Below are 26,428 nucleotides of genomic sequence, written 5' to 3'. Positions count from 1 at the left end.
TAGAGGCCAAAGGACTCTTACAACTCAAAGAATAACATCCATCACAGATCAGGATTCTCTCCTGATGTGATCATATTCTGAGCAAATAACTCAATTGCTGATTGGTTGTTAATATATAAAAAAGTAAAAGAAGTTAAATCTTACCCATATACTGCCACTAAAAGACACATTACAAAAGATCCTTAAAAATTCAGCAATGCTTAGATCAGGAGAGGATCATATTCCATCCATCACAAAGTAAAACTTCATCGAGTCTTCTCTAAAGAAGATCAAGCATATAAAATCAAGCAATCTGCGCAATTTAATTTAATGTCACCATTATCTATTCGGCATATATGCTGCCGAATATCGTTTTCAATTAAAAGACAATGCCATTGCACCATTTCATTACAAATTGGATGGCAAAGGTTTTATAAATTTATTAATAATTTAATCTCTTTTTATAGCTTTTGTATTTTCCCCTAGATTTGGGGCAAATTTATTAACAATTTGTAGTTAAAGATGAGGGTCAAAATCACAACCTTGACAATAGTTCATATTTAATTCAAATAAGTTTAAACAATAATACACACGTTCAATTGCAGTCGTTCTTTTAAAAGATGACGGTATTACATTCACCCACAAAAATAAAGTCATAGACAGAAAGTTTTAATACGAAATTTGTATTTCAAAATGATATTGCAGCAAGCGAATGTTGATTAAATGGTTTATTTTGTTATTAATGTGATAGTCATGTAGAGTTTATAATGAGTGACATGCATATGATGTTTTAATTGAACTTAGTATAATTAAAAAACTATGTAGCAAGTCAAATTTTTCAGCTGAAATTAATAAGCAGTCCGCAAAATATACCCAACTTTATTTGTTAGGATACTTTAGTTCTTTAAAAACTTTTTCTAAGCACCGTAAAATAAAAATAAAACAGAATTAAAACAACCAAAATATGGAATAGGCTTTGGTATTTAAGAACCATATGGGACTGCCATAAAGCATCTAACAGCTTTCTCTTTTCTTCAGCTTCCTTCAGTGCTTTAGCTTCTGCATTCACTCTCTTCTGCACCTCTAACTTGGCAATTTTCTGAGCTGCTTCTGCTGCTTCAATTGCTGCCTTTATTTTTGCTTTCCCCCTCTCTTCGCCCATTTGTGTCTCTTTCAGTCTTTTCTCTTCTTTCATTTTCCATTTTTCTAGTTCCACTGCCTGTGAGAGACCAAAAATTTAAGTTATTCGGTAAGAGTCCGATTAATGACAAGCGTCAGAGACCAAAATAGGTGTGAAAGCTAAGAGACCGAGACCGAGACCGAGACCAAAATATATATGAGCCAACGATCACAAGAACCGGTCTTATGCCATGATTTAAGCTGTTCATTGAAAGTCCTTAAGCCTTGGAAGTTCTTTATTGTTGATTCACAGAAGTTTTCATTTATGGCTACCCCCAACTTGCATATGATATATTGTGTATACTACTGTAAAACGTAGGATATTTGTATTGCAAAATTTGTAATGAAAAATTAAAGGTTATAAAATGAGAGTGGTGGGAACAAGTTTGAACACTACTGGAGCAATCACTCTCGGAAGACGGAAATTCAAAGCACTAGGTACCTTCTGTTTAGCAGCAAGAGCTTCTTTGCAGGCTGCATTGTACATGTCCATTGTTTGCTTGAGCTCCATTTTAAGCCGTTTAACATCATCTTCCATATCCTCCTAGAAATTAAATTTCATTGAACAAAGAAACAATATTAAGTCTCTTGCATGCACATATTCATGTTACAGTGATGGAACACACCGTATATGTAGAACTTGATTTATTAAGTTACCATATTCTGTGATGAACTGGAAGTTCCTGAGCTGTCATTTGAAATTGATGGCAATTCAGGTAAAGAGGTGAGATTAATTGAACCCCTGCTGGCTCGCGGTGAATCAAAGCTCTTCCCCTCCATGTTAAGCCCCAGACTTTCATAAAATGAAAAGAAATTGCTGTCAGTACTCAGCCTCCCTGAGTTTGAAAGTGTCAGTTCCATCTCCGCAGTTGAAAATTCATCATAGTTCCTTCTACAAAAAATCAATTATTTTTTTTATCATCGGTTATAGTTTAGCTTCACTTTATATAATTTTCCTAGAAACTGAGTTTGCGAATGCGTGTGTGTGTGTGTACATGGCATTTGCGGCTGCTTCAGCCAAGAGGCGAGTGCGAGGAGTGAGAGGTTCTGTTGGGACGGGAGGGACTGGGCGAGTTGCAGATCGCAGGGCATGGCACTTTCCTTTTGAGACAATGTATACATTGCAAAAATCAGGTGCCCATTTTAATACGGTGCCCGGAGTATCTGAAGCCTTGAATAGCCTGCAAAAAGAAGATCTATAAACAAATTAAAACACATATTCAATTAATGATTAGTTCCATTATGTTCTCGTATGCACATAATGGGCGCCGTTGCTTATCAGAGTATTGGTGAGCAACAGTGCCACAAATTGAAATTGTTACTTATACATATATATATATATATATACCTGGAGAGTCCATTCTTTGTTGGGGCACCGAGCAACATAGTTTCCACTCCATATTGGGAGACATACTCAATTAGTGCTCTTGCTACATCCTGACGCTCCAATACAACAAGTTCACATTGTATCTAATATATGAAATTAAACTATATTTAGAATGATTAAGAAAAGGTAATAAAGTTTTTTAATAATTTTATAGAGCAATAAGTAGCTTAAAAGAAAATAAGCAGAAGGATGGTAAATTAAAAACTCACATGCCTACGGGTGCAGTAACAGCGAAATGGAAGGAACACTTCCATGGCATGAATATCGTGCTGCTGTTGTTCAATCAATTCCTCACTAATTCCTACTGCAGGTAATTAATTAAAGAGAGAATTGATTAAAATTATAAATTTAATGTATCCTTTTTGCACAAAATTAAACTTGTTGTTCCTCACAAATTTAATCCCACCGACAAGAATTATCTAGTGCCGATCCGCGTTAAAACACAAAAAATTACAAACTCTTAAAAGTTTTTTTTTTTTGTTTGCTACATTAAGAAAATTTTGTTATTTGTTAATTCTTTTCGTCTAAATTTTAAAAAGTGCAGACGTTCATAGTAGACGAAGAAGTTCAATATAATCCTATCAGCTCAAAGTATTTTCATATCTGATTAAAATATAATCCTATATCCAGACATACTGCACTGGAAAATGACTGAATATGCAAATATGCTTGAAATTCTCATGTTTTGTTGTAACATAATCATACGGGAAAAAAAAAATGAATCAAGAAAATTAAGGGGACAGCGAGAGAGACCTGAATATTGGCTATTGGAATGTGATTTTTGAATGACATGAACAAGTTTGATAGTTTGGTGTCGGCTAAGAATATTATCAGCAGCCCATTTGAGAGCATGTTGGCTGAATTTGTCTTTATCAATTGCCACAGCTACTATCTTCTCCCTTCCTTCCCTTTGTTGTTCTTGTTCATTCTCCCTTGGATTCCACATGTTCATTCATCAAGTGAAAGTGACTGCAATACAAAATATTATAGAAGTCACAAGTAACCTCCGCTAGACTAGGCCACAAGGATAACTTTATTAAATAAAAAATCACTACTAAAGATACATCTAACCAGGAGAACATAACATAATAAGTCTTATCCTTCATAAAACCATGACATTCAAGAATGATATTATGTAGAAAAGAAATTTCTAAGTAGCGTCAAGCGACAGATCCCATCAATGGAGAGAGGAACACGAAAGACCAATATCTATTGGAAAACATGCATGTTAGCAGCACTGACCAATCAACAACTTTTAATTATGACAATTTGAAAAAAAGAAAAAAAAAATTACGCACTCACCTCTCCAGCTTCCATGAGAGAATGAAACAAAACTAAAAAGGGTGCGGTAAATGGGTATAAAAGTTAAACCAAACATTAGTTCGAGAGTCTAGCACGATTGAAGGGCAGTTGAGATTTTCGCCGCATAAAACGAAAGACTGAAATAAATCATCTCTCGTCCAGTCAAATTACCAACCATACATTGCCATGTCAGTCTCTATATTGTTTTATCTTTTTTACGGTTGAGAAAATTGACCCTAGCTAGAACCAAATCTTTCTAGATATAAATTTTGGAAACAGCTATCTTGCTACTTGATTATGAATGATACGTATAAATAAATATACTGCAAATATGGAAGAAAAATTATAATAGAAGAATGATAGTTATTAAGATCAAATTCCGAAAGTATCGAATTCATTGTAAAGCTCTTAATTAACCCCGTAACTTAATTGCCACTATGACTCGAAGAATGAAGGACAGAAAATGTCCTCCAAATATGACATCAATTAACGAAAACGCCTAGCAAATCGCGTGCTGTGGCAGGATTCGTGAAAAAAATGAAAAATCCTGTCTGGGCTTAGAATAATGTGCTATATTAAGTTTGGGCAGAAAAATTATGATTTCATGATCGTTTGTTTCTTTTGGTTAATATAGAAAACCAGTTTTTTTTTTTTTGGTTATGGTAATATAAGTCAAATTTTTCTACTTTTAATAAAATCTTACTACTGTAAAATTTGATGTATTTTATTTAGGCTGCAGACCCATTTATATATATTAATTGCACTGCAAAATATGAACACATGGTTGGCCTCTTGCTAATTCGAGAACCAAAAAAAAAAAAAAAAATCAATCTATATTCACATTTGTGTGAGGTGTATTATTTGGAACCCTTGGTGACAATGGATTATATTGCTCATTTGATATCACTTAAGACACTGAAGCGGCAGAAAAATATATACCTGGGGGTCAGAGATAGTTTGCTAGGTATTGTATTATAAAAAATCAATTTATTATATTACTTACCCAGAACAGTTCAAGCCAAGTATGAAACAAACATAACGGTATCCATCAATCATGTATATATCCACTTCTCATAATGAACATAACATGCCTGTTGTTTTTTGGCAAACAAAGTAAAACTCAAAGAGAGAAGTAAAGAGCGAAACAAAATCACATCCTCAACTTTACTTCCATCCCACACCTTTACTTTTACACTCACACTCTCACGTTAAAACATCAATTACTATCCATTGCATGCGTGCCCCCCCATCCCAATTCCACCTTCCATATTCTTTCAATTCTTCCGGAGAAGCTACTCTCAGTTAGTACCAAATAATATTCTTTCTTCTTCTTCTTTTTCTTTTTTCTTTTTTCTTTTTTAATTTTTTTTCCTGTTCTGGGTAAAAAAAATAATTTAACACATCACTCAAATCAATCAATAAATTAATCGTTTTATCTCAATGCACGATGAGTTGCATGTGATGATCATTATTTAAGAGAAAGTGAATTCATCAGACTTCCCTCTTGGAGACCTAAGGTCAGCTTCACTTGCATATGAAGAGTAAAAATCTTCATCACCATCTCTCTCTTTCACCTCTTCAATTTTTTCAACAGCTTCCTTCAAATCCAATCTCTTCTCCACCTCCTCTTCACAACAAGCCAATCCAATCTTCAACAATTTCACCATTTCACCTTCGCTATTCCTTTCGTCCGCCATTTCTTTGTCAAACACCTCAGTTCTGTTGTCTCCATTTGCGAGGACTGAATTAACCCAACTAGCCAAATCGCCATCTGCTTTCTTTCCCTGTTGCAAGAAATTTGCGGGGAATTTTCCGGTCATGATTTCGAGAATCAAAACTCCAAGACTCCACACGTCGGTCTTCTTTGTAATTCGGCCGAGTTGTAAGAACTCCGGAGATTTATAGGCAATCATGAGCTCTTGTGCACTCTCTTGATTCATTACGGGGATGAGGCCGTAGTCGGCAAGTACAGGCTCCAAGGACTCATTGAGAAGCACGTTCGAGGATTTGATGTGACCGTGTGGTGCGATTAGGCTTGGCAACTCTCTGTAAAGGTACTGCAGGCCCTTGGCAACTCCTTTGACGATTTTCAAGCGCGATGGCCAATCCAGACTTGGTTGCCCTAGAGCTTGGTGACCTGAAAGGAAAAGTGGAATTTATGTGAAAGGGCTGAATGTTTTTCGAGTAAGGACAGTCGGGGGGACAGAAAAAATCAAAATCATCTTCTAATCATTTCAATGCTAAACATGAGCATAGTAATGGGGCCTCTCCATTCTCTGATTTCTTAATTCCCATCTTGATTCTGCCTCAGCGGGCAAATAATCAAGGAAGCCAGAAAAGACAAGGGCTTTTACTGAAACTCAGCTCAGTTTTATATAAAATTATTATATGGTTTGGTTCCTCAGAAATACAATTTTATGTTACGACCTCCTAAAATTTTTTTGTTTCTGCCTTATGGTCTCGTTTAATTACCAAAACCCTAATTTCGCCACTACAATACATAGAGTCTCTCAATATATAATTTGCAAATTAAGGATTTATGAAAGAGACTTGTACATACCGTGGAGGTTAACAGCCAAGCTTCGTTTCGGGACAAATTCATGGACCAAAAGCTTCTCTTCTTTCCTATAATAATAAGCAACAAGAGGAAGCAAATTCGGATGTCTCAATCTACCTAGTCTCCTCATATGCTCTTGAAATTCTTCCCTGCCAACATTGTTCATTTGCTTAAATCTCTTAACCACCATCATGGCCCCAGTCGAAAGCGAAGCCTTGTAAGAAGATCCAAAGCAGCCACTACCCAGTATTTCAGCCGAGGCTCTTAACAAGTCATGCAAATCAAACCTCTCAACGTCATCTCTGACAAACGAAAGCTTGATCTCAGGTTTCTTGCCACCCACCACGGCCTCCGTTGAGCTTGGCGAGCACTGCCCTGATTCCCTGATCCCCGATGTCTTCTGAAGGTTTGATGATGGTGGCGGTAGCGGCGGCGGGTTCTCTATTGAGACTCCCCGTTCCCGTTTTCTCTTTCGCTCAATGACGAAGATAGCTGCAACTACAGCTGCAATTGCCACTACGGAAACTGTTGTAGCAGATGCTATAACCAATGTTGAGTTAGAACTCCCGGAACCGGCGGAATCATTACCAGGTGGCGGGGCTGGAGGCGAGTGGGAGCTGGCGTGGGGATCATGGCTGGGGCTGGGGATAGGGTTAGGAGGATGGTTTGGGAGAGGGATAGGGCTTGGAGTAGGGCTGCTTTCGGGGCTGGGACCCGGGCTCGGGCTGGGGCTGGGGGTAGGGCTATTGCATGGTGATCCCAATGGCTCTCCACATAAATCTCTATTGCCTGCTTGAACAAACAACGTGTGAGACACCAAATAATAAAGGTTTAATTTAATGTCCATTTCGTATAATGTACTTTCTTTAGGTCAATGTTTTAATACTAGGCGAATAATTGATGATGCATTATTAAGTTTATGTTTCCACTATATCGAGAAATGAAAGTGTGATTCCGCCTTTGTAATTTAATTCAATCATGCATTCGTTACAAGATAGTGACAATAGAGACAAGAAAACACTGACCTGAAAAGGAGCTAGGATCCAATTCTCTGAGAGCTGGAGGGATGGAACCAAACAAAGCATTATTGGAAACGTTGAAAGACGCTAAATCTTTTTGCTGAAAGTCTGGTATTTGGCCTTCAAATTTGTTGCCTTCAAGTCTCAACTCCACAAGCCTAGACAAGCGGGTCAATGATTCTGGAATTGGACCATTAAACTGATTATCTGCCAAAAGGAGCTTCCTTAAAGAAGTCATACCATCAAAAGCATCTGTAGGAATCTCCCCAGAGAATCGATTATTCGACAAATACACACTTCTCAAGGCACCATTACCAAGTTGTCTCAGGTCAGGCATTGGACCTTCCAAATTATTCCTCATCAAGCTGAGGGTTCTCATTTCTCGCAGCTCCTTTAAAATGGTAATGTCAATATTGCCCTGAAGCCCCATGTCCTCAAGTTTCAGACCCCATATCTTACCTCTGTGACAAAGAACGCCATTCCAGTTGGCACCATTCTCATTGCATGGCGGCGTCCTGTCATCCCAATTCGCCAAGGCAGTGGGATTAGATAAAGATTGTTTTAAAGTGAGGAGGGTTTGAGAATCCGTTAAGCTCGAACACGACAAGAAACATGACGTTATTACGATATTAAAAAATATAAGAAGGAGTGGTTCATGTCTAGTAATTTTAGACATAGCATAGTAATTATAAGGTGGACGACGACGTTGCAGCAATTGCACGCGCACAAACGACAGAGGGGCGTCGTGCGCGCCCTTTACACAAGGGGCTGCAATGACGAATTGGTGCTTTTGCTTTTTGCTCTTTCGGGCGCCGGGGTGGAGAGAGGAAGCTTGGGATTGAAGCTTGAAATTTGATGGCATTCAAGGAGAGAGGTGAAAGCAGAAACTGGAGGTGCTAAGAATAGCCTCTCACAATGAGGTTATTTTACGAAGGGGTAACAGAAAATATCAAACGGAGCCTTTCGATTGTTGACTCGGTCTCCTTTTCTTTCTATGCTTCAGAAATCTCCGCACAGCCTTTACCTTTACCTTTGACAGAATTTCTAGTCTGTAGTTTTTTTTCATTTTTAACTGTTGGTTTATTATTTCGACTGATCACCTCACTGGTATCAAGAAGCATCCCAATTCCTACAGGATTATAATCAATGTCGGGCCAAGACTGTAAGGTACTAGCAAAGTAAACTAAAACCTTAATGTAGTGGGTGTATGTAAAATTATTCTCCAATTCTCTGACGAGGCAATTCTTATTTTGTTAAAGTAAGGATGCAGTAAAAAAATAAAAAAATATAATTTTTTATATTTTAGTAACATTTTAAAGTAAAGATGTTCTCACTAAAAAAGCACTAAGCATAAGATTTTGTTACATTTAATCAAATGTAAATGCCGAATTTTGCTGAGGTGGCAAACGTTTTGTTTAGCGTTCGGTTAAATATTAATTGCTTGAAAGAGTTTAAGAGAGCCTGAGATCAGCTCGCATGCTGCTGTCCCAATAACAAAAGGATCATTTCTGTCGGGAAAACCCTTTTATCTTGACACCAGCCCCGCCCAAACCTTCTTCCTGGAGATTTGAAAAAATAAACAAATACAAATGGCGTGAAGGTGTAACTCTCAATAGGTCTCACATGCTAGTCCTAACATTAGCAAGTAAAAATTTAATGCCATGAAAGTATTAAACTTCCCTATAGTCCGATTAAATTTCAAATAGTTATAAAAAATTATAATTCCAATTTAAACCGATTATAAATAAGAATAAATTTGACATTACAAAAACTTATAATCTTTTTAATTCTCATTTTAAGAAGTTGTTAGACAAACTTACCCATGTATAGTAATAATTATCTATACATTATATTAAAGATTTAAGATAAAATAAAATATTTTTCTAAAATCATTTGAAATAATAATTTATTCTTTATACTTTTAATAAGATGATTTTAAATATTTCTAGCACTAAATAATTTTTTGAAACCATATCTATCTTACGCATTAGATTTGACATTCTCCATTCATAAATTATTCATGTATGACATGCTTTACCTCTATCTCACTTGCGCTAAAAATAATTAAGGCAAAATTATTTTGTAACAACATTTTTTTTAAGTTATAATCCCCTTATAGTAATAAAATTAGCTGATATAATATGACTATACAGAAGTTTTGCTGTACATACAAACTAAAGCCAAGCTTCCTACTTAAATATTAAAAAAAGTTGGATATGAACATTAGTCACACTGACAGAAAATAAATCTCAAGGGATAAGAGAATTTTGAGGATCAAAATTTGTATATCCAACATCCACGAGACACAGGCCCTCAGGCGGTGCTGGGGGAGCTGTGGCACGTCTACATGTAGCATCCACAAGCTTCAGCAGTGCATCCTCATCAGCCCCAGCAGCTGCTTCCCTTACCAATGTGGCAACAAGAACACGTACCATCTATCATATGCAGTACATACAGTGAACTTAGATAAAATCCCAAAATCACCCGGCCAATCATGGTAAGAATAAGATGAATTTACTAATAAGAATCCCACTGAGCTAATTGAGTAACAAATTCAATGAGGACCTTAAATAGAAAGCCAAACAATTGGACATCAATAATGGCTTTTGCAGTTCTGATATGTCATATATTTGTGATAAATATGTCAAAGTCACTTCTTCATGAGTGAACTAAATGACAAGTTAACTAAATGACTAGTAAACAAGTGACTTGAATACCTTGCGTAGGAAGCGATTAGCAACCAGCTCAACACACATTACCTTTCTTCCTTCCCCATGATCCTACAGGGATAGAAAATCAGTATCAGTAAAAGAAACATCCAGAATTATTTAGTTTTAGCCGTTTCAGACAAGAATAACAATCATCAACGTTTTTCCAAGAGAGTTGGAAAATGAAAAATCAACTGATTCATCAAATCATTCTTAAACATTTCCTAATTTTGATAAATGATTGTGGCGGAAATAAAACCCAAAGAGTCTTGTACTAAATATTTTGACAATCATTACCATATATCTTGTTGGACACATGGTCTATAACATTTTTGAACTTCCAATTATTCTGAGTAATTACAAAAAGTCAACCAATCTTCCTCCATCAATTTATATTACTAATGTCTGATTCAGATATTCCAAGTTTGCTCAGTGCACAGTAAATCCTAAATACCAAATCATCTGTCAAATTGTCCCAAATCATCTAATGGCATTAGTTTAGTTTTTAAGCTCAATGCAAAGCCGTATTTTCTATATGCAATTTTATTTCTAGGAAGTTAAAAAGCAGTTATAAGATCTAAGTAATGAGAAGATATAAATATAGCTGTGTGTTTAAGGCAACATTTGAATGAAAAAGGGGAAAAAAAAATGAAAAAAACATAGCTGCTTTTGTTTTTGTTTTAATGCAAAAAAACTATGCTGTTGCAATAGATATTCTATGCAAGCCATTTTGAATTACTTTTAATTTCTACCCAGCCGCAAGTAGAAGCATTATTCTTCCAGGTGTGACTAGCTAAAAAAAAAAATTCCCGTAATTAGAATTTGCGTTCCCATCCAGATGCAAAACAAGCTGGTTAATGATGACATACATTTACTGGACATGGTAATGTGGCTTCAGTGGCTCGAGCATGGTAGATGAAACATTCGGTTGGTGGACCTCTGAAACATAAAGAATGTTGCCATTAGGAAGTTCATTAGACAATGAGCAAAAATTCAAGACATGTCACTAGAATCTTCAGGTCACCTAGCTATTCCTTAAAGTGAATCAAATTAACACACTGATAGTAATCTTGAGCCAACACAACTTGTCCAGTCCCATAAGCGCCAAGAAACTTAAGTTCAACTCAGCTTTACAACAAAAGTCGGGTTTGATAGGACTTGATAACAATAACCGAATATTCAGCAGATGAGTTGCAAATTAAGAACTAATTTCAAGAAATATTAGAAAAGAAGTCTAGTTTCTAATATCAGTAATCATCGCAGCATACCAACATTTCAAGTTGCATCAGTGAAATGGAAGTGTTATTATATAATTAACAAAGTAATGTATTCTAAAACCAAGGTACAGAAATAATCAGACAAACGGCTTTCTAAGCTACAGAGAGTTAATTTCTTACATGTTTCTGGAGGCTTTAGTATCACGAGCAAAAGTCTTGTAGGACAATAACTTTCCCTCCAGTCTCTGTAGGAGCAGATTGACACGGCATATGGTAAAATTTCTAGGTTTCTCATGACTTCCGAACCCACCCTCATCATTGATAAGTAGGTTCTCAATATTTTCATAGCATCCATTACTCTGCTTACCAACATTGTTACTGGTGTGGAAATTCTCCACTTCTACCTCACTGTCAATGCTTTGCTCCCTTTTTTCTCCATCATTGAGAGGAAATATATACAAATACCGCCTCCATTTGGCAGAGAAGTTGGGATGGAATACTCGCGACACCTAATGTAATATTTGAAATCCATATCTTAAAGATAGTAGATAGTTATTCTGACAGATAATAATGTGCCAGTTACAGTTTTAAACAAAGAGAAAAACCCATGTAGATCAGGAAGCAAATCTTACCTGAGAAACAGATATTACCCTGATTTTTCCTGGTGCCGCTGAGTTGATTGCATCTTCAATTTCAGAAGGTTTTACATCCTTCCTCCAGGTATCTAAAATTATCATCACTTAAAGGTCAGAAACATGTAACCCAACAAAGGTAGATGTGACAATATTATTCCTGTAAATCCCATAAGCTTCAAAGAAATCATTTCTCATCTGTTTTCACTGGCGCACATTCTCAAAAAAGGCTACAAGCTTACAAGCTAGGAATATCTTGTTCGCAAGAGAATACATACAGAAGTCACATACCATATATAATACAAAGGCAGCATTTATGAGTGACACATGAATTATCAGTCAACCAAACCAGTTATTTATGGTGAGATGAGATCATTAGCATCTCTAAGAACAGACAGATGACAAGAGCCAAAAGAAGATTCCAACAAGGAAGAATTGCAGTTTTAGGTCTATATATATTAGAATTTTCTTATCATATCAAATGTTATGTTATGTAAGGATTGGGAAAAAATAAGCAATATCTAAAAATGAACTAACTGTAGATAGGCGATCTGATTTTATAGGAACACGAGTTTATAATAAATAACATACAGAAAGAACACACTTGTTGAAGTGCTGTCACTCCTTTGTCAGTTCGACCAGCAACAAGAGCACAGCCTTCCAATGGTTTACACTTCTCTTTCAACAACTTAGCTCTCTTTTCATCAACAAAACTCCCAAGACATTTTTCTACTAAACTGCAGTTGGGGAAGAAAGAAAAACAAAAGAAAAAAAAGAGTAGCAAAGGCATATGAGGAAAACTTGAAAACAGCAAATAGTATGGGTGTAATCGAAGTAATGCTGAACAAGTTCCAAACTATTTTTGACCTCATCAAAACAAAAGGTGGTAGCAATAGGCTCCATTTGGCATTGCTCTCTGGCAGCAGCTGTAAAGTGTTGGCAAACACTTGCAACTTTGGTTTCAAAGTTAAGGTGATTTTACAGCATGGTTTTTAATAAAAAATCTATATTACTGTTACTACTTTGTCGAAATTAACCTCTACCAAACAGTAGAGCTTTCATTTCACAGCATTGTCACATTACCATAATCCCAAACAGAATCTAAGGATATGTTTAGGGATCATTAGCTGTCAAGTAATAAAAGTGTGTTTTTACCAAATAAGTAGATCCCTTACTTTCGAATTAATTTCAAAATGGAAATTGAGAAAAAAGTTACCCTTGAACGGTGTTCAAATCAGGCTGTTTTTGCCACCCATCAAAAGAAGGTCCATGATAAGAAACAACTATTTTAAAATTAGCTCTAGCCCATCTCCCAGACCCAGCTCTATCTTCATTTGCATCACTGCCGGCTTCAACTTCTGGAATTTCATTTTCATCGTTATGAATAGAACTTGTTCTTGTTCTCTACAATAAGTTTAACAAATCCAGTTTCAGCATTTCTCTAAAATAACAAGAAACAGAAAAACTAGAAGTAACCCACCTCAGTTCCAAACAAGTCTGACAAAGTTAAGCGGCCGCTGACTATATCGGAATAAAAATCGACGACGTCTTGCCAGGGCCTTGCGCGCATGAATTCATAACTTTCTTTGGCAGTCCAACGGGCGAATTTGCAAGAATCAGTGTGGTTATAATGAACGTATACTTTTTTCTCCGCACGACTTTGGCTTTCCATCGAGAGTCGTCGAAACGCTTTCCCCGCTGCAGCAGCTGCAACTCTTGCAACTTCAGTGGGGAAGCAGAGCGAAAGCATTATTCTTATAACCGTGCGCATTCCATGGAAGCCAGTTTTTGTTTTTCCTAAATGACAGAAATATCCTCATTAATTTTTAATTGAAATTTAAAGCCTTTCAAATTTTTACCCCATTTTCAAGAGAGTGGAGAGAGCCTTTTGCATCGCAGTCATTTTTCTTTTTTTCTTTTTTTCTTTTTTAAATCGAAAAGAAAATTATCAAAATTTTCTTCAAATTGATTGTTATAGCACCATACTTTGTCCTTGTTATACAAAAGTGACTTTTAATCACACAATTTTATTTGCAAATAAAAAAATAACAAAAACAGAATATACATAGCATCGAGATCGCATGTTTTTTGATGTATAGCAACGTTTACATTATGGAGCCGTCGCGATTAGGCATCGTCATGTTATTGTGTGCGGGCCATGTGTCACTTTGATTAGTCGGACTGTGGGAAGTCAATCTATAAAATTGTGACACATAACCATTGCCGATTTGATCAGATTTCTACAATTTACATAATTGCTTAAAAATAAGCAAAATTATAATTATTTCAACTAAAGACTAGGATCTCCGATTTATTATTTTTCACCGGGCAAAGAACACAGCAAAGATTGCCCAGTCTGTCATGCATGCACTTTTATCAAGCTACATCCTCATTTCTGCAATTCTGCATGCCTGACATCAATTTCAAAGCATCATGACCAGGAACATAATAGAGTTTGCCATTCTGAAGGTCATCCATCAAAGAATAAGAATAAGCGGCATAACAGAAGATGGTAAGGACTTGAAATCTCATTAGCGCCCTCCTCGTGTTGCAGCAGGAAGAGGTTGAACCGCAGCTAGAGGATTCACTTGGTATGAAAATGCTAGCTGCCACAAGTCTACCAAAGCCTTCTTCACGGATAAAATTTTTCTCCAAGCACTCCTGAAATGAATAATAAGATATATTTAAAACTTCAAATGAATTATAATGGAAAATTTGTATTTGGACTAAACCATCTTTTATACAGGTATTCCTTCAAGATCGACATGGATATTTGTGCTATAATAATCATGATACTACTATAACTGAATGCTTGCATTTTGCAGCTAAATAAGTACCCGGCCACATAAGAAATAATTACAACCATCCTAAGCACTAGTAAGCAATAACAAGTTTTCTTTAGAAATAACTCCAAAAATATTTCTTGTTTCTCACTGCAATTCAATGACATACACCAGGAATAAACAAAACGATTCAATATTTCACGCAAAAGGATCAGCGTCCATTCCCCTTAGTAAGGTGAACAGTTGACATTTAAGTGACTGGGGTACGCCAGTCCCAACGATCACTCCAGTTTTACAAACTCAAATGCTTAGCTGTTGTACATCAATAATCATTTTTTCATGATATCCAACTCCCTCCAATTCACCAATGGAATATTCATTCAATTTACATTATATGAAAGTGCATGTCCTTTTAACCCAAGAGAGGATTGCCAAACTTTAACTGATTAACAATTTATAAACAATGACTGAGCAGAGCCAAGCTGCAATTATGGAGTGAAAAAGACAGTCAGCAGGAGGAGCATGATTCCTTTATATGAAATCCAATACCATAGAGATATATAAAACCAGCAAGAATACAATATCTTACCTCCTTATATCAGTTCTTTTCCTCTGAATAACATAATATGCGAGAAAGATCAAACAGCCAAGCACAATCTTCTTGTTAGATAAGACAATCCGAGCATTACCAAGCTTCAAGGTGATAGGCCAGAACCACCAGAAACCTGGGTAAGTTTGTCTGGAAACTTTCAAAATTGTTTGATTGGTCACATTCTCTCTGATAGGCAGGTAGCTAGTATTTAAGGTTTCTGAAGACCTCTCAGATACATTTGGATCTTTCAAAGGATGAGCTTGTTGGAAATCATCTGGCAGCAGTGATGAGCCTTCTGACCCAGTGCTGGCTTTGAGAGAGTACAGAGAGTGTAATCTTCTCAAAAGATCCTAGAAAATTCATGGCAGTGATAAAACAGTAAAATTTCCAGCAATTCCACTAGCAATCAAAATTTTTAAATTTAGTCTCCCTTGACTTTCTATTGAGAAATATATTGGTCAACAATAAAATTATTATACCACCGGATCTAATCTTCTAAGAGCTGTATAGAAATTGATGGGTGACCAAATTACAAAGTCATGTTTCCTAGCATCTAGTACCATTTGTGATGTTTTCATTGACATCTATATATCTGGTCAGAATTTGTTGGAAGACTAATATGCAATGTATTATACTTTACCTGGCGATTTTCCTCAGGTAATGCAGCATTCTCAATCCAGGAGATTGCAAGATCCACATCATTCAAAACGGTCCCAAGGAGAGTCACAGCATACATCTCAACAACTTCTAAATACTGATCAATTCCCAAAACTAACTGACCATCACATCCTTCAGTTGAATCCGCCTTTTTTTCTGCAACAGTAATTACATAGTATTTTCCATCCACACAGCTCCACTTGCTAAGGAATTCCTCAAGAAATTCCTGAACATCAGCATACGATCCTTCTGATATCTCCAAACACACCCTAATTAACACAAATTACAAAAGAAAATTGAAACCACTGCCAGAAACATCGAGTCACTTTCTTCAAATCAGAATAAATTCACGCACACAGGTTAAAAACATGATGAACAAATGCCAACAAATATAACCCATTAACAGCTCCAGAGTTCGTTATCTCCTCCAATGTCATAAGGATATTTTTTATAAATAAAAATAGCGCTGGAACAAAAATTAACAGTTTCAGAAAACATAATATTGGTAGAAAACTTATTGTCTATGAGGGTCTTAGGAACTTATTAAAGTTTTTTGAAACATCTAATAGGCTGCAGTAAACGGTAGGTGAACACGGGCAGTTCAATTACATCAATAATAACTTTGACATGTTTCTGCAAATTTGTAATAGCTTTACAAACAAATTACCACTCAAACATAATAGCAAATGAAGTTTCACATTTAAATCAAAATCATTTTGCATGGATTATATAATATAATAAAGAAAAATGCAAAAAGAGAGAGATTAATTAGTTTACCCAGTGAGAAGAACTTGAACAGGGATATCTGTAACAGATGTGAACAATAACTTAAGCTCATTCAGAATATCTGCCACCCTGCATAGACCAATGGAAGCAACAATTATTAGTATTTGTTTTTAAATAATGTTTTACACTTGGATACCCATTTTCTTGTCCATGTCATGATAGAAAAAACAATACCCAGAGAGAAACACCAAGTTATGAAATTGAGGTGCAAAAAATGAAATCACTGAAACTTCTGCTTTTCCACTTAATCCAACTTGAGTATTATCGTCTCAAGCATGTTCCATGATAAGGGTTTATTTGTAACAGTCCAGCTACTGTTTAACTTCAAAAGCAGAGCAGCTAATGTGTTTGAAAAACACCCACTACTATTACAGAGCAGCTGATAAACACCCAACCATCTACTTACTTAAATTTGACAACAGCTGTAGATTAAAAGTCACAATACCTCAAAGAACAAAAGCCAGCATTTACGGTAAATAAAGAAACATGTTATGTACCGGCCAAGTTCCTTCAACGACTGAACGAAGACCATGCCAGCAGATTCCATCATATCATACGACTCTTCATTATAATTATTGTTACTGTCTCGAAGACGCTTTAAAACAGATGAACCTAGCGAAGCTGCCTCTTCATACATAGAACACACAAGGTAACTGTATAACCAAATGGAAATTATATTAATTTTAAAATAATGGGCAGAAATCAAATAATTGAGCAAAAAAAAAAAAGCGATGCTTCACCTTTCAGATTGATCAACTTCTTCCCAAATTGAAGGGGATGTGCATGTGCTAATGCCATTATCTCCCATCTCTCTCGTTCTCGCTGCCGCTTTGATAGATTGCACATCAAATTAAAAGCTACGGCAAAAAAATACTAAAACAAGTGGGTTAATAACATTTAGATCCCTAATTGTTATTATTTCTTGAAGAGGTACATAGTTTGACCATTTGTACTAACAAGTCCACTACCCAAGTGAGGACCTCTGTGGGAAAACATGCACACTATGTCTAAAAATAGAAAAAGACAAAAAGCTAAGGACAATAACAGATAAATCCCTTTAATTGATAACTAACGTTTGAATTTGAGTGCCCGATCCGGCACCGTTTTCTCTCTCTACTCATGATAAAGTATAAACCACCTAGAGAATTCTTTCGTCGTCTCCTTTCTAGGGTTTAATTAAAAATTGGGATAATTTTTTATCGCACTTAATTGAATCCCCAATTTGCTCCTTGTGTTGATTGAAACAAACATTCACAATAGAAAACTGGAGGAATGGGCTCATCGTCGACCGCAGCTTCTCCAGCAATGCAGGTAACTTCATAATTCTTTCATTCGCCAGGCACTTTAATGTTATTACAAATATTATTATTATTGTTATTATTTTTATTTAAGGGTCATATTTTTCATGTGATTTTCTCTTTAAAGTGAAATTATTTGATGATTTGTATAATACGGCAATTGATAATTACTTTAACAGTTGGTACAGATTAAGTGTGAGATTTTTTTATTAATATGTCTGATTTTCCTTTTTTTTATTTCTTTTCGCAATTTTTTTCATTTTGTATTTTATGGTGATTTGGCATTTATTTTTTTTAAAAATCGTATAAACGAATATTTGTTCAGGAAATTTTGCTGGAGTTTCGTGCTGGTAAAATGACTTTTGACGGAAAGAAGGTTGTTCCTGATTCACGTAAAGGACTTGTTCGCATAGCAAGGGTATGGGCAGTTTGAAGAGTGTTACACTTCGGTAGCATTTGGTGCAATTATTTTTTACAATCTTTGAATGAAAACCTGTTCACTTTTTTCTTTTTCTTTTTTTGGGTCAGGGTGAACATGGTTTAATCCATTTTCAGTGGCTTGATCGCACTCGCAATGTTGTTGAAGATGTATCCAAATGATCATGTTATGTATTTTTCTCTTCAACTTACTAGATTATGTTCACGCTTGTCTTCTTGGATTCATTTATGCTACTGTTTCCAGTTTCTTGTTAGTTCCCTTTAAAGCTCAATTCATAATCATAGTAATTTCAATAGTGTGACAGTCCACCATTTGTTTTGAGTCTGCACTTTTCGGGACTTGTTTTCGATCAATGGACTGAATGAATAAACATGGGTTTGTTGTGAAGGACATTTCAAGGTGTGCTAGAAAGCGAATACAGCATCTAGTTTTGTATTCTATGTACATATATCTGTGGTTGCTGCAGGTTCACTTGTTGAGGATTATACGTGCATGAAAACTGACACAGTGTGATGTTTACTATTTGCCCTTTGTTGTCCTGACTACATAATCTAGATTCAGTGGCCATTAAAACTCGGTCTGCCTGCTTGAAATCCACCTCCTATACTATTGTTCTGTTGTTATTGGTTGCTCGCTAATGTCCCCATTACTAGTGATTCTTGTTCCTGGAACATCTTTTGCTATTCCTTAATGCAAGAAATCACAGGATCAGATTGTTTTTCCTCATGAGGCAGTGTTTGAGAAGGTATATTATTTTGAAATAACAGCTTTCATAGGAGTTCAACCTGTTTGAGTTATCTTTTATCTAATATTTTTGTTTTGCTCAGGTTAATCAAGCATCAGGAAGGGTCTATATTCTAAAGTTCAATACGGATGATAGGAAGTTCTTTCTCTGGATGCAGGTTAGAGTCATTGTTTTGCTTCTTTGTTATCTGTTCTCTGGACTCTGACATTTGTGTTCATATTGTTTCCAGGAGCCTAAAGCTGAAGAAGATTCACAATTGTGTAACTCTGTCAACTATTTCATCAATCGACCTTTAGGTATCTAATATTAATTCCTGTTTTAATTTTATCCAAAATATAGTCATAAAACATCTGAACCTCTTTTCAGATAAGTTTTCTTCAAATAATTCCTTACTCCCAGAACAGATCATACTGCTCATTCTTGTATATGACTTGTTGCTTCTCAGATCTCTTTTCAGCCTAATTAATGTGCATGACTTATTGTTTCTTTCCAGTTCATATTTTTCTAGGATTGCATGTGACTTATTTCCATCTTTCCTCTTCTCTTTTCAACTTTTATATCGGAGCATTGTAGCTATACCTTTTTCTCATGTATTTGAACTCCCCACCCCCCCCCCCCCAAAAAAAAAGTTTCCGTCGTCTCTCCTTATTTCTGATGTTTTTTAACTTTCTTTTATATTCTAATCTTCGATAGATATGCATCTTATGTAGGATGACAGAGTTTTATGGGATGTTAGAAACCTTGGATTGGTGGATTTTGGGTTTGTTTGTCAAAGCCCATAATCATAGTTAGAAAACTGAGTACAGGCATTGATAATTATTTGTTCAACTATGGTGATATGTTTATCTTGCCCACTTGCAGTGTTTGTTAATGAAGAAGAGCTCGATGCTTCTGTTCCTCTACAAGTGTCTGAAGATATGGTTGAAGATGATGTCTCATCAAGGTACAATTACTATAATTGGAAACTCATTTATTTGTAGAGGAAAAAAAGGAAAGTTGGAAATTTTTTTTATTAGGTTTTTTAGTGGGTTTAGTTGCTTTGGGTTTGACTTGAGACTTTACCGTGAAACTGCATGATCAACTTGATTAGATAGGATTCTGAAACAGTTTAACTGTTAAATTGCAACCTAACCAAGAAACAGAGTAATTATCATATTGGAATATAGCCATTTTTGCTCTCCGTGAATTTGAACCCGATCCTCTGCTTATTCTTACTTTACAAGTTAATATCCCAGCATTAGGCATTGTATGTAAGTTTAAAACCCTATTATGTTATATATAACTTGTTTGTTCTATTTAATGGAAGACAATAGGTTACCTTTTATTATTTACATAATCTGTACAATTGTGCATGAATATATTTTGATAAGAAACTAAAAAATGTATTAATGAAGAAGATTTAAAACAGAAAGTGGACCAGCTGTCCACTAAGAAAACAAAAACTATGACTATTTGTCCTATACGACAGTATACCTAATCACTCCTACTCAAGGCTAGAGTCATAACTCCTTATCTTAAAACCCCATCACAGTTTTGATGTATGAAGAAAAAGGATGAATCTTGAAACTCTTTAGAAACTGAAGCCCAAAGAGAAGCAAGAAAATGATATCTATCCCACAGTTCTTCAGCATTATCTGCACTTTTCTCCTCAAAAATACGAACATTTATTTCCTCCCATTTGGGACGCCTCTTTATGACCAAAGAATGTTTTGGTGGGGAAAAAGCTGAATTAGTTTTAATGAAAAACCCAACTTTTCTTCTTGGACCCATTTTGGGCCCAAATGGGAGACTATTGAAAATAGGAAGGATGACATAATCTAATTCGGGTGTTTTGTTTTGGTCTTCTCTTTTCTGTTTGTTGTGGATGGAAAGATTGGTCGCTTGAAGAAAACTCTTTTAGAGCCTGGTACAAGCCAAGCCCCCTCAATTCGGCAACAAGTGTCGGTTATGGAATAGTCTTTTGATCGGCTTTCCCATTCTGGAGGACTTTCTGGCCGGTAGGCTTTATAGTGGACCTATGACTATTTGTGCTATACAAAAGTATAGCTAATCACCCCTGTACAAGGCTAGAATTAGTTCTAGCTCCCTATCTCAAAACCCCATTCCAGTTTTGATGCATGGAATTTTATTTTTTATTTTTTAAAAAAGGTGAATCTTGAAACTCTTTAGAAACTGAAGCCCAAAAAAAAGCAAGAAAACAATATCTATCCCACAGTTCTTCAGCATTATCTTCACTTTCCCCTCAAAAATACGATCACCCAAAACAGTACTGCCATTGCTCGTTTCCAAACAGTTTTAACCTTTGTTCCTCTGCTAAAAGCAAAGGATATACTCCATAAGAAAAAAATCACACGAATCCGGAATGACCCACAAAAACTTAGCTTCTTTGCACAATTTATACCACAATTTTGAAGCCACAAAACAATGAAGAAAAAGATGCACTTCTCTTGCACATCACACTCTAAGAAGGAGAGTGACAAAAATTAGGAAATTTTCATTGAAATCAGTTCTCCAGAATTTAATTTCCCTTGTGCCAAGGTCCAGAAGAAGACTTGGATTTTAGGGGGGATGCTAGCCTCCCAAATCATTTTGAAGGAGGAAAACCCTCTCCAGCAGAATAATCATCGCACAACTTCCTGAGGCTTCCAGCTCCATATCCTTTTGTCTTCCTCCAATTCGTCAATACAAATATTTTGAATACTCGACTTGAGTGTTGCAAGTTCTTCAACCTCTATCGTTCAAATTTCTTTTAAAATTGAACATCCAATTCCAATTCTTTGTGAGTAGAAAGAAAGTCTTGCTAGAGAAAATCATGATATTCCTAGAAAGACATATCTACACAAGTGAGGGAATTTCTCACAAAACAGAACATCACCCCTCCATTTATCCCCCAAAAACGAATAGCATTCCCATTACCCATTTTTAAAGTAACAAAACCAAGAAAAATGGGGTATTCTTTAGATATAGTTTTCCAAGGGCTTCTATTGGACCCATTCCTAATCATGTTTGCATCTCATCCACTTGGATGAATTCCATACTTGCTTCGAATAACTGAGTGTCAAAGGGAGATCTTCTCCTAGGGAAACCTCCAAAGCGCTAAGAGAGCTCTATAAATTCCGTGCGGAATTGTGAAAAGAATTGAGAAGATGATGAGAGGCTTTTTTGGGAAGGATATGGAAATGGCTACGAATTTCATCTTATGAAGTGGGTTAAGGTTGCAAGGCCTAAAATTAGAGGTGGTTTAGGAATTGGCAATGTGGAAAAGAAAAATATGATAAAGTACAGAAGATAAATGAATAGACAATAGAAACCACCTTATTACAGTCCCATTGAATGTGGCAACCTCAACATGGGTGCTGGATGATGTTGTGTCACTCTTCATATTTTTTTTCAGTTATAAATGAAAAATTAAAAGGTCTTGATATGTAGTTTTGTGAAGGGCCAGTTCCTTGCCCTTGAAATGTTAGGATTTGTTGCATTTCTGTCATGAATCACTGATTTATCTTGAACAATGTAGGTTAGAGATTCCCGATGGCTCCAATATTAATGTGACTGATCCTTTTTGCTGTCTTATTTGTATGTTTTTTTTCTTTCTTATGACAGTTCCTTATGTTAGGGTAATAGATTTTGTAGTCGTCTAATTATTTCTATCAGAAATTGATACTGAATATTATCCACTAGTTTTCATTGGTAGGCTGGTCTTGTTAGTATCAATCATCAATGTTGCCGAAGTCATTTCCAAAGATAACGGGGAATTGACTTAATTGTTATTCTGTTATAAAACCTTGTAGAATGAATTGCAACTGATAGGCTGTTAAGCCGATTCATCTGATTTTATTGTTCTGATATTTCACTTGCACTTCCTATTGGGCAGTATTTGTGATGCAGCCATGCACATTTCTGAAAGTAGCTGTAATTGATTTTCAGTTTTGATGACAAGATATTTTTTTAAAGATATTAGTTGGGATTAACTGGACTTATTATATTGAGGTTTTCAAATGACTTTCAGAGCAGGAAATTTGGTGGTCCCAAACTTAGGTGGAGAAGCAATTAGTGACGTAACATCTTCATCAGGACCAGTTAAATTGGAAGATCTGCAAAGAATCTTTAGTAACATTGGACCTGCAGGTCTGTTCTTTAGTCACATAATTCTTTTTCTGTTTTTAAATTTTCGCCTTAAATTGCTCTGAGCTCTGACAGGTTTGTTGCATCACTAATATGTTGCAGATATAACAGAAGATCCAGATGGAGGTGATAATTTGAGATTATTATATTCTCTAGTGTGTGAAGATGTCTGTTTAAAGACAGTAATTGATGCCATTACATACATTCCTCTTGGTTTCTATATTGCTTTTGGGGTTTAGAGTCTTTTGAGGGGAATCTCTCTTTTCTAGTTATCTGTTTGTAGGTGTTCTCAATCTGAATCACCAGTTTCTTTCATAAATCATTCTTTCCTTGTATAAAAATTAGCTTTGAGTGATTTGTCCTTGCTTTTTCTCCATATTGTAGATACTGGTGTTTGTTTTAGTCTCTTTCCTTTTGGAATTCTAAATTATTAAAATAACTTGAAATGAAGAAGCAAAGCATAGCAGAAGTGGAGTCACAAAAGATAAGTTTGCAATATATCAGTTTGATCATGCTGCCCTTTTGATACGTAATAAGAATCAAGCACTTATTTCTAGAAAATGACTCCGGGTCTAAGAAAAATGATAGATCCTAGTAAATCATGTCTCTGCATGATGCAAAATGGTGATCTTGTGTTGCTGATAGCTGATAAATTGTCTCTTCTGTTTTATTTGGACCATATCTTTATGCTTTCTCTTTCTGCTATGTCAGGCTTGGGATTGGGAGACATCTTGAAGCCAGATTTGATAATGCCATTGATTGAAACATTGCCATTGGAGCAGAGATTAGCTCCATACTTACCTGAGGTATATACTATTTTTGTTTTTGAATTTTTCTAATGTTTTAATATTGTTGTGAGTTGAGACTGTTATGATGTTGCAGGGTCAATGGACTCCAGAGGAGTTATTAGAGTTGCTGCAGAGCCCACCTTTTCGTCAACAAGTAGATTCATTTACTTACGTGAGAAATTGGACACCCATATTTGTTACTTTTCATTTTGGCAAGAGAGTAGCCAATTTACGAGTATGACTTTTATACCTGTTGCTTGCAGGTATTAAAAACAGGACAGATAGATTTGTCTCAATTTGGGGTTGACCCAAGTAAATGTAAGTATTCAGCAAGTGTAAAAATAATTTGCTTTGCTTTTTTTTTTTACTGGGTTGGGGGTTCTGTTAGACTCGTGGATATCAATCTGATTATTGGTATAAATTCTGATATTGCAGAGAAACCCTTTCTAACTGTTGATTAGTTACTGTTTCTTTTATTGAGTTGTAATATATCGTTGTGTAATCCATGAATAATCGAGTCTTCAAGTGGGAAGCTACATGGAAAAGTTGAGGAAAAAATAATTATGATTCTATGAGTTAGCTTATTTGTTCATGAATCGTGACGTCAAACTCTTACCCTTTGAAGCTATGTGACAACCTTTGTTTGTGAAAATCAATTGTTTGTGGAACTCACTGCCTGATGCTGGCTTTATAATAAGTTCTGCAGCTTCTTTAAGATTCTACAACTCCTCACTAGTAACAGAGCTACTAAAAAACTGTGTATATGACCTAAGAAGTTTATGCCTTGTCACTTTATCTTGCAGACAAATTCACTGTTTTATCTTTCCTGGAAGCACTGGAAGATTCTGTTTCCAAGTTGTCCGAGTCTGAAGAGTCAAGGCAGGATGACAAGAATTTAATGTCTCAATCTTGTAACCGTAGTGACTCCATGGATGAGTCGAAGTAGTTGAGGCCTTTCATTCTTACTTGTTTCTCTGGTTCCTTATTTCTTGTAGGAGAAGAGAACTTTTATCTGGTCTTTTTGTATCTTTCACATATGTCGACATGCAGGGAATAGATAACAGCAAGGAGAAAAAGAAAAAGAAGGTGGTTTCAATTTAGTTTGCAAGTGTTGGTTTTAGTTTAGAATTACAACATTTGTACATTGAACAATAAAATTTTATAATTTTTCTTGTATTTGATGAGAGATAACTGGATTTGATATTTTATGCCATGCGGTATCCTGGAAATGGATTGATTTTGATTTATTGAAGAAATCATGAAAAGAAATTTCATTTTTGTAGCGTCTGACTGTTGTTTGTATGTATGGACGATTTTGATTTACATGCATGGCTGCTCGACAAAACAATTGCATATGCTGGGAAAAAAAAATGCAAGTTTTGAAATAATGCGACGATTCTTCTCTCAGTTCGATCTCGGATTCTCATCTAACCCGATGGTTGCCGATTATTCTGATAGTAGCACCATTCTCATGGCCTACTAGCTCCTGTAATCTTCGTGCCAACTATTGTGAAACATTTTACAATGATTCAACGGTCGGGTGTTCTTTAATCATTTCCATATGGCATCGAGGGAGCGACTCGTCGAGAAGAGAAGCCAAATCAGTAATCCGAGAAAGAATGAAATTGGAAGATATCATTTTTCTAAGTTGTCGTATGGGTCTTGAGAAATTAATTTCACTTTAAACCCATGCATGAGTTAAAAAAAAAATTGAAATTTTTAAAATTTTAATGGGTGCATTTGAAGTTTAAATTAGAACAAAGATGTTCAAAAAATTTGTCTAAGTCCAGTTATGATGGGTTTTATGTTGAGGTGCACATAATTTTTCATAGGTTTTATGTGGTGTTATTTGGAGTTACACAATAGTCAAAGCAATCTTGTAAAATTTCACTTAAGTCTTCTTAAAATGAGAATTATTAGAATTGACTTTCAGAAATATAATTTTAATGTTTTATGTAAATAAATTATTATATCTAATTTCTAAATATTTTATATTTTGTCATTATTTAAAAATTAAAAAAAAAAGTGAACAAAGTTCAAATAAGTGATTGTTTGACAATTTAGCATCCAACAAATATTTGGTAAATATTTTTTAAAATACATTATTTAGAAATCTGATTCCTTAGGAATTTAGTAAATAACTATCAATTAAAAAGTAGCCAGAACTAAAAGTATGTTTGAAATTACTTTTGCTTCCCGAGGAATCAACTTCTACCTTGATTTTTTTCAGCTTCA

The 26,428-nt window shown here is 35.5% G+C and overlaps 5 protein-coding genes across 6 annotated transcripts; 1 reads left to right on the top strand and 4 right to left on the bottom strand.

The window, feature by feature from the left end:
- Nucleotides 1–205: 205 nt before the first annotated feature.
- Nucleotides 206–3,880, bottom strand: LOC18055504 (U-box domain-containing protein 51). Its single transcript, XM_006453121.2, has 9 exons — nt 3,848–3,880; nt 3,299–3,514; nt 2,755–2,849; nt 2,507–2,628; nt 2,154–2,354; nt 1,816–2,050; nt 1,601–1,702; nt 938–1,198; nt 206–259 (listed from the first exon to the last, which is right to left on the bottom strand). The coding sequence occupies exons 2-9, from the start codon at nt 3,495–3,497 to the stop codon at nt 206–208; spliced, it is 1,269 nt and encodes a 422-aa protein (XP_006453184.2). The 5' UTR covers nt 3,498–3,514; nt 3,848–3,880.
- Nucleotides 3,881–5,298: 1,418 nt separating this feature from the next.
- Nucleotides 5,299–8,318, bottom strand: LOC18055939 (pollen receptor-like kinase 2). Its single transcript, XM_024178075.1, has 3 exons — nt 7,430–8,318; nt 6,408–7,193; nt 5,299–5,984 (listed from the first exon to the last, which is right to left on the bottom strand). Exons 1-3 carry the CDS (start codon nt 8,283–8,285, stop codon nt 5,320–5,322), a joined length of 2,307 nt encoding a protein of 768 aa, XP_024033843.1. The 5' UTR covers nt 8,286–8,318; the 3' UTR covers nt 5,299–5,319.
- Nucleotides 8,319–9,537: 1,219 nt separating this feature from the next.
- Nucleotides 9,538–13,765, bottom strand: LOC18055938 (tRNA pseudouridine synthase A). Its single transcript, XM_006453119.2, has 8 exons — nt 13,461–13,765; nt 13,197–13,384; nt 12,572–12,717; nt 11,981–12,072; nt 11,529–11,857; nt 11,001–11,070; nt 10,141–10,203; nt 9,538–9,858 (listed from the first exon to the last, which is right to left on the bottom strand). Exons 1-8 carry the CDS (start codon nt 13,749–13,751, stop codon nt 9,673–9,675), a joined length of 1,365 nt encoding a protein of 454 aa, XP_006453182.2. The 5' UTR covers nt 13,752–13,765; the 3' UTR covers nt 9,538–9,672.
- Nucleotides 13,766–14,018: 253 nt separating this feature from the next.
- Nucleotides 14,019–17,631, bottom strand: LOC18055937 (protein APEM9). The gene is made up of 6 exons (XM_006453118.2): nt 17,539–17,631; nt 17,296–17,451; nt 16,790–16,867; nt 15,996–16,281; nt 15,353–15,705; nt 14,019–14,641 (listed from the first exon to the last, which is right to left on the bottom strand). The coding sequence occupies exons 1-6, from the start codon at nt 17,604–17,606 to the stop codon at nt 14,512–14,514; spliced, it is 1,071 nt and encodes a 356-aa protein (XP_006453181.1). The 5' UTR covers nt 17,607–17,631; the 3' UTR covers nt 14,019–14,511.
- Nucleotides 17,632–17,904: 273 nt separating this feature from the next.
- LOC18055936 (26S proteasome regulatory subunit RPN13) lies at nt 17,905–25,436 on the top strand. 2 transcript variants are annotated; one of them, XM_006453117.2, is made up of 13 exons: nt 17,905–18,109; nt 18,422–18,514; nt 18,625–18,684; nt 19,242–19,280; nt 19,363–19,437; nt 19,510–19,576; nt 20,142–20,223; nt 23,290–23,408; nt 23,508–23,531; nt 24,117–24,211; nt 24,288–24,365; nt 24,457–24,511; nt 24,997–25,436. In XM_006453117.2, the coding sequence occupies exons 1-13, from the start codon at nt 18,071–18,073 to the stop codon at nt 25,137–25,139; spliced, it is 969 nt and encodes a 322-aa protein (XP_006453180.1). In that variant the 5' UTR covers nt 17,905–18,070; the 3' UTR covers nt 25,140–25,436. The 2 variants fall into 2 exon arrangements, with proteins under 2 accessions (XP_006453180.1, XP_006453179.1); XM_006453116.2 differs by lacking the exon at nt 23,508–23,531.
- Nucleotides 25,437–26,428: the final 992 nt, after the last annotated feature.

This window comes from Citrus clementina, unplaced genomic scaffold (genome assembly GCF_000493195.1).
Source record: "Citrus clementina cultivar Clemenules unplaced genomic scaffold, Citrus_clementina_v1.0 scaffold_1, whole genome shotgun sequence".
NCBI lineage: Eukaryota > Viridiplantae > Streptophyta > Magnoliopsida > Sapindales > Rutaceae > Citrus > Citrus x clementina.
This window is presented reverse-complemented; position numbering and strand designations above follow the sequence as displayed.

What these genes read in the sequence shown, in the direction of transcription:
- LOC18055504 (XM_006453121.2), bottom strand. Translation starts at nt 3,497, where the DNA reads ATGAACATGTGGAATCCAAGGGAGAATGAACAAGAACAACAAAGGGAA. An exon ending in GTTACTGCACCCGTAGGCAT is followed by an intron (nt 2,629 to 2,754) that starts GTGAGTTTTTAA and finishes TTCATATATTAG; the next exon opens with ATACAATGTGAACTTGTTGT. An exon ending in CCAGTTCATCACAGAATATG is followed by an intron (nt 1,703 to 1,815) that starts GTAACTTAATAA and finishes TTTAATTTCTAG; the next exon opens with GAGGATATGGAAGATGATGT.
- LOC18055939 (XM_024178075.1), bottom strand. Translation starts at nt 8,285, where the DNA reads ATGCCATCAAATTTCAAGCTTCAATCCCAAGCTTCCTCTCTCCACCCC. An exon ending in GGATCCTAGCTCCTTTTCAG is followed by an intron (nt 7,194 to 7,429) that starts GTCAGTGTTTTC and finishes TTGTTCAAGCAG; the next exon opens with GCAATAGAGATTTATGTGGA. An exon ending in CTTGGCTGTTAACCTCCACG is followed by an intron (nt 5,985 to 6,407) that starts GTATGTACAAGT and finishes TTTTCCTTTCAG; the next exon opens with GTCACCAAGCTCTAGGGCAA.
- LOC18055938 (XM_006453119.2), bottom strand. Translation starts at nt 13,751, where the DNA reads ATGCGCACGGTTATAAGAATAATGCTTTCGCTCTGCTTCCCCACTGAA. An exon ending in TCAACAAGTGTGTTCTTTCT is followed by an intron (nt 12,073 to 12,571) that starts GTATGTTATTTA and finishes TGATAATTTTAG; the next exon opens with ATACCTGGAGGAAGGATGTA. An exon ending in CTAATCGCTTCCTACGCAAG is followed by an intron (nt 9,859 to 10,140) that starts GTATTCAAGTCA and finishes TGCATATGATAG; the next exon opens with ATGGTACGTGTTCTTGTTGC.
- LOC18055937 (XM_006453118.2), bottom strand. Translation starts at nt 17,606, where the DNA reads ATGGGAGATAATGGCATTAGCACATGCACATCCCCTTCAATTTGGGAA. An exon ending in GAAGTTGATCAATCTGAAAG is followed by an intron (nt 17,452 to 17,538) that starts GTGAAGCATCGC and finishes TTGGTTATACAG; the next exon opens with TTACCTTGTGTGTTCTATGT. An exon ending in TACCTGAGGAAAATCGCCAG is followed by an intron (nt 15,706 to 15,995) that starts GTAAAGTATAAT and finishes TGAATTTTCTAG; the next exon opens with GATCTTTTGAGAAGATTACA.
- LOC18055936 (XM_006453117.2), top strand. Translation starts at nt 18,071, where the DNA reads ATGGGCTCATCGTCGACCGCAGCTTCTCCAGCAATGCAG. An exon ending in ATGAGGCAGTGTTTGAGAAG is followed by an intron (nt 19,281 to 19,362) that starts GTATATTATTTT and finishes TGTTTTGCTCAG; the next exon opens with GTTAATCAAGCATCAGGAAG. An exon ending in TAGTAACATTGGACCTGCAG is followed by an intron (nt 23,409 to 23,507) that starts GTCTGTTCTTTA and finishes AATATGTTGCAG; the next exon opens with ATATAACAGAAGATCCAGAT.